This window comes from Carya illinoinensis, chromosome 15, assembly GCF_018687715.1.
Source record: "Carya illinoinensis cultivar Pawnee chromosome 15, C.illinoinensisPawnee_v1, whole genome shotgun sequence".
In the NCBI taxonomy this organism is placed as follows: domain Eukaryota; kingdom Viridiplantae; phylum Streptophyta; class Magnoliopsida; order Fagales; family Juglandaceae; genus Carya; species Carya illinoinensis.
In genome coordinates, this window is record NC_056766.1 from 5,452,388 (window position 1) to 5,458,474 (window position 6,087).

A 6,087-nucleotide genomic window follows, 5' to 3' on the forward strand; every position below is an offset into this window, starting at 1 on the left:
GTGCACGTAGAACTATACATAGCATTATTATAAATAATTTGAAATGAAAAATTTTTTACTCACTCTATTGATATGATTGATCAAAATAATTATTTTATATTAAAAAAAAGTAATACAACCAGTTATCTTTATAGAGTACGTAAAAAATAAATAAAAATGACTGTATATAAAATTTTTAAAAATAAAAAAATGATGGATGTACTTCAAGACAACAAAATTTTCGTCTTAAGAAACAAAAATTAAACAAGGAAATATAGCCAGACGAGAGAATCCAGCGAATTTATAGCATTTATTAAGTACTTACCTAACTTGAAGAAGTGTCTAGATTGGGTTTCTTGAACTCTCTTTGACCTAGTTGTTCCAACTTCCCCATATCTCCAATTATCAAAGACTTGATAATAATAATTTAATAGATACATTGTCTCAATAAAACCTTTAATTCGGAACTTTTACGCTAAGATTGCGTATATGCGCACGGCCCAGAATTTGCCCCCACGATGTTCCACGTGTCCAAACTTCAACCAAAGCTGTTTGGTGGCCTAGAAAAGTTATTCCTCCTTTTATATCAGCAATGTGCCATCCTCACTGGTGTTAGCAAAAGAACTTCCACGGGTCCCTCCTAATCAATATTATAATCATCATAAAAGTTTGAGATTTACAAGTAGGGTAAAATCAATGAATTTAATCCTTCAGACATTATTCCAACCAGGACAAAAAGCAAGAAGAATATATATATCATGACATCATGTGTTGACTTGTTGATAAAAATTTGCATGAAAGGAGGTTTTGGTGTTTTATGATTTTGATCAAGAAAAGGGTTTCTTTTTAAGTTTTGGCATTGGCAAAGCAATATTTGTAAATTACAATCCATTGTGTATGAACTTCATTTAGGGGGCCAAATATTAGTAATTATCGTTTTTTTTCTTTCAATCCAAGCAAAAGTATAGAGAAAGTTAGTTCTCCAAACAAATATTAACACGTTAGTGCTTGCTGGGAATTGGTTGGATTTCAGAAGACCTTCACAGTAGAAGTTACCATGCAGAGAATCTGGCCAACACGTACACGTGTTCAGTCAATCTTAGCGTATACGTCTAACACCTCGTATCCAAGCGAGTAGCCCTACATTTTCTTCCTTCTTGCCTGTTGAGGCATTAGCGTATGGATCACAGTAGATTCTCTCGCTTTCCATTTGGAAGCATTCTTCCTATTGTATTCTTCTCTCTCTTTTACCCTTTTTTCTTTTTGGCGCTCTCTCTCTCTCTCGCTCACCCTTTTTAATTCCTTTCTGAGTCCTCCAAAAAGGGGTCTTTTTACTAAGAGCTCTTAAAAAGGGGTCTTTCTTTGTGTGCTTGTCTCATACCCTTCACCTGTCGATGTTTCCAAGCCTTCTGGGTAAGTCTCTGTCAGTCTCTTGCACAAATTCAAGCCTTAGATTTTCCTAGTAGTGATGTAAAGCTGATTATTTTACTTGTTGTGTTTCTCGGTTTGTGTGCTTTGACTTGAATTTTGCTGTGATCTTTGTTTCTTAATTCTGAATCTTTCTCCTGGTTGGTTTAAGGAGGTTAATCTGTGATTACTCTATTGTTTTTCTTTCTCGTAACTCTCTCTGGTGAAGCTTCTAAACTGTGGTTTTGCATTTCTATTTTATTCTATTGGGTTTGTTTGTATTTGCTGCGAGTAATCCTTGTCGATCAGTTCCTGCCTATTCGGAGAAGTATTGTGTGTTTTGCAGGATATGCCATTGAATGTATTTCTGAATCGCGGGTGCTATGTGAATTTGCATTTTTTAACTGCAATTATTGTATTTCGCATGATGTTCCATTGGTTTGTATTTTTCTCATGAATTTGCTTTGATCGAACTCAAGCTCGTATCACCTAGAAATTCCTCTTCCATTCTGGAGTTGATGCAGCATCTGTATTAATCCTATGCTTGGTTGACGAAAAGTAAACAAAAAGAAAATAAGAAGAAGAAGAAAACAAGAGTCTTATATTGCAATAGGGTAGATGCATTTCTCTTATTATTGACTTATTTATGTTGGTATTCCGAGTCGAGGAGTTTTCTGATTAATCATCCCTGATTGGTGCAGACTCCTTGTGTGATCCTATCTTTACTCGATTTGCGGTAAATGAAATCCTTCTTACTCTATCTTCTCACCTTTTGCTTTTTCTTATTAGCCGCTATAAAATAAAGATAGAAGAAAAAAAAACTAAGCTACAAAATATTATGATCAATGATTTTCTCTTTGTTCAATCTTGAACGATTCTCAGCTTAAAAGTTCATTTGAAAATCTTAACATATTGTAGACATTCATGATCCTCCACTTTCTGGTTCCTTAATGGAAGCATATTTAATAACATTTTTGGAGATTTAAACTCAGAATGAAGAGATGATCTATGGAACTTGTTCTGCTCCCTCTCCCTCTCACATTTCTCTGCGCCTCACTTACTCACACTCCTTCCTCTTTTCCTTTTTAATGGTATATCTATTTGTATTAATTTATGTTATGCAGAAGAAAGGCACAATGAGCACAGCTATAATTTTATTTGTAAACTGTTGCAGTAGTCTTATTTGCAAGCTTTATATTAATTGAGAATGCTATAGTACAAGGTTGTATGTCTCCACACTATAATTTCTTAGGGTCTGCTTTAACAGAAAGATACAATGAGACCAACTAATATTACAAAAGCTCTAACTTTTAAGTGTGCAAACTGTCTCTGGAGTCTACTTATTAACTTAATATTACCCGAGAATCTCAGTGATAAGTTGTTGAATTCGTAGGGGTTGAGACTGATAGAATGCCTTTTCTTTTTTTGCTTTTGTGGATAAGTATGATGCCTTTACTAAAACAGTACATGTACAATGAAGAAAACATTCTTTGTATAGTATTTGTTGCTGTCTCAGCTGCTACTCTGGAAATGTTATTCCTTAGCACCATATTTTCTTATTAATATTTGTGGGTTTATGTGTGTAGTATTTTAATTTCATATCCATTTGTTTGGAGAAAATTATATGCTAATTGATCTCCCTGTTATCGTTCAGTTGCAGGCTTTTATTTACTCTCCTTTCTTGATCCCTGTGTATGACGTCTGAAGTTGATATGAAAGAGCTCGACCTATAACAGTTCCTGTAACGTCATAGGAGCTGATGTTAATAAAATCATGCAGCTATATCATCATCCATACTCTTTGGATAGCCAAAAGGTGAGACTTGCTTTGGAAGAGAAAGGCATTGATTACACATCATACCATGTCAATCCCATAACAGGCAAGAATATGGACTCCTCATTCTTCAGAATGAACCCGAGTGGAAAACTTCCAGTTTTCAAGAATGGCTCTCATATCATTTTCAACACTATTGAGATAATCCAGTATGTCAAATCCTTCACTTACCCTTTACTGTTAATCTTAATTTTGAAAATAAAAATCATGACATTTTAACTTAGTTATATTTTTCTAATAATAATAAATGGTGATATTTTATGATGATGATAAACAAACAACAATTGAACTACCTTTAAAGCTGTTAAAGAGAATTGAAACATCTCGATGAATAGGCATGTGTCTGGATCCTCTCGAGTTAGTCTATAATATGATGAGTCATGTTTGTTGAATCTCTTCATACAATGTTAAAACTAAACAAGTCTGTGGGAAATCACTCACCAACAGAACAAAGCTTCACCTTAAAAATAATTTCTTCCATTGAAATATACAGTAAAGCATCTCTCTGGTACTCTCTGGCCCTGGAACTTACTCTTATAGACTCAAATTCTGTCTTGCTGTACTTTCTCACTTCACCTCAACCTGCACATTGTGGCTTGCTTTATTCTATTAGATGTTTTGGACTGGCTTATTGACTCTGTTGTGGATGTGGTTTCTGGAACTGCAAGTGCCCAGTGCACGTCTTCTTTAGTTCTTGATTATGTTAATAATCCAATAGCCAGTTGTCCCTTGTGGTTGGTTTCCAGTTCAGTCAGCTTATCTACCATGATGAAGTTGATATGGTGGGGAAAACATATTTTCCATGAAACGACTAGATAAGGTCATTTTAAATTAAGAACTTTATTGACAAGGCTTTACCTATAGATAAGCTTTTGCATGACTGAGATCAAGCAAACATGATTTTCTTATGTTACAGGCTAACCTGATGACACCTAAATCAATACAGTAACTTTGTGGTTATATTTATTTCCATATTGAACTGCCTTTTTCAGGAAACTTCTTCCAGGAAATAAGACAAACTACTTGTGTTATGATTTATCTCTGAGTTTCGTTAATCAGTATGCTTGCTTTCTTATTTTGGGTGTGTAGAAGGCATTCATACTTGATATTGTCTCCAATTTTACTTTGCCTTCATCAAAGATGGGGGAGATAATAAGTTAGAGAATTTTTCAGGTATATAGAAAGAATTGCTGTTGTCTCTTCAGGCGGTGGTGTCTCCTTTAGTGGCAGAGAAGTAGTTGAATGGATGCAAAAGATACAAGACTGGAACCCAAAGTTCTTCACACTTTCCCACATCCCAGATAAGGACCGCTTCTACGTGTCCAAATTCATAAGGCGGGTGGTGATTGCTCGGATGGCTGAAGCTCCTGATCTAGCAGGAGCTTACCATCAAAAGCTGAGAGAAGCATACAAGACAGAGGACAAGTTGAAAGACCAGGATGTTTTGCGAGTGAACAAGGAGCATTTAATTAGACTTCTTGATGAAGTTGAAACACAGTTGAATGAAACAGCATATTTAGCGGGGGAAGAATTTAGCCTGGCAGATGTAACGCTCATTCCAGTACTGGCTCGCTTAGTACTCTTGGATTTGGAAGATGAATATATAAGGAGCCGACCAAACATTGCTGAGTACTGGCTTTTGGTCAAGCAGAGGCCTAGTTATAAACAGGTTATTGGGAAGTACTTCGATGGCTGGGGAAGGTACAGAACACTAATAAGAACTTGGTGCTTTGTTCGTATCAGAAGTATGCTAAAAAGATATTGACTGAACTACTTATAGCTCTGGGTTGATAGAATGAATTGTCAGATAAATGGAAGGGAAAATTCTGTGCTCGATTTTCTACTTTTATCTCTCTCTCTCATGGTGTTTCTCTTTTTTGGTGGTGAACATGGATTTGAGTCGGTAAATGGAGATGAAGTGTGAAAAGGAGTGGGTTATTAACAACATATTGGAGGGTAGATCTTGCAGCAAAATTTTTTATGTACTCGTGACATTAAATACAGTGAGAAAAAAAGTGTTTGGAGATTGTGTATTTACCTTTTTTTTTTCCTCACAAAACTGAAGGACAGGTGACAATTACCAAAGATATAATCGATTGATTGCTCTAACCTGATGGATCAAATTTCTCTGTTCCCCATCTCCTCCTCCATTATTAAATATTTTACATATTACTGTTATGATTGCTATGTGATTGAGTTTCATACCAGACAATAGGAATAAGATTGAGATATGGTTTAACCCAACAGCTTGTTGTATCAAGGTTTTGAGCTGAGATGGTATCCAACTGCTGTAGCGAGTTTGTGACTCAGAAACTTCAAGTTGTCAGCCCTCTCACTTTGAATCTCAATTCAGCACAATCTTCATGATGCTATTCTAAGTTGATTTACTATAGAGATTAGCCTTTCCCACCTGAATCTAATGAATCGAATGCTCTTCGCATATGCATACCAGTAAAGCAGCATGCTTGCCCACATGTATGATATAAAAGCTTATAGAAAGGCATTTCCTGAATGCTGCAAGAGTTGCAATGGTAGATTATTGGTTTTGTGATTTGGCAGATTATTGGGTTTTCAACACTCCTAAATGTTGTTTGCACTTTGCATCCAAGGGTTTGAACTTTGAACCACCAAGATTCTTCCCGCTTGAGCCAACTCCGGTTAGTTTTGACACCATAATTTGAGTTGAACCTGATTTAGATGACTACTCAAGAAAGAAAAGCAAAGCGTGGCAAGGAGTTGCCAAGCCTAATGTGAAAAGGTGAACACCCTTCTTGGCTGGCTGATATGAGGTAGAGTGAGCTAGCTTTTCTCTATCTTTTGTGTGAGTAGTTTCCTCCAAAGTCCCAGTGGAGAATTGATCAAATATTT

General features: G+C 35.8%; 1 protein-coding gene across 7 annotated transcripts; it reads left to right on the forward strand.

The window, feature by feature from the left end:
* Positions 1 to 1,190: 1,190 nt before the first annotated feature.
* On the forward strand, positions 1,191 to 5,328 carry LOC122296219 (glutathione S-transferase TCHQD). 7 transcript variants are annotated; one of them, XM_043105744.1, is made up of 4 exons: positions 1,191 to 1,209; positions 2,088 to 2,122; positions 3,041 to 3,368; positions 4,393 to 5,328. In XM_043105744.1, the coding sequence occupies exons 3-4, from the start codon at positions 3,160 to 3,162 to the stop codon at positions 4,982 to 4,984; spliced, it is 801 nt and encodes a 266-aa protein (XP_042961678.1). In that variant the 5' UTR covers positions 1,191 to 1,209; positions 2,088 to 2,122; positions 3,041 to 3,159; the 3' UTR covers positions 4,985 to 5,328. The 7 variants fall into 7 exon arrangements, with proteins under 7 accessions (XP_042961678.1, XP_042961674.1, XP_042961675.1 ...); XM_043105740.1 differs by lacking the exon at positions 1,191 to 1,209 and adding an exon at positions 1,216 to 1,392; XM_043105743.1 differs by lacking the exon at positions 1,191 to 1,209 and adding an exon at positions 1,432 to 1,449.
* Positions 5,329 to 6,087: the final 759 nt, after the last annotated feature.

Excerpts from the sequence above, each read along its gene's own strand:
- LOC122296219 (XM_043105744.1), top strand. The coding sequence starts at position 3,160 with ATGCAGCTATATCATCATCCATACTCTTTGGATAGCCAAAAGGTGAGA. Across the intron at positions 3,369-4,392 it reads AACACTATTGAGATAATCCA|GTATATAGAAAGAATTGCTG; the intron begins GTATGTCAAATC and ends AGAATTTTTCAG.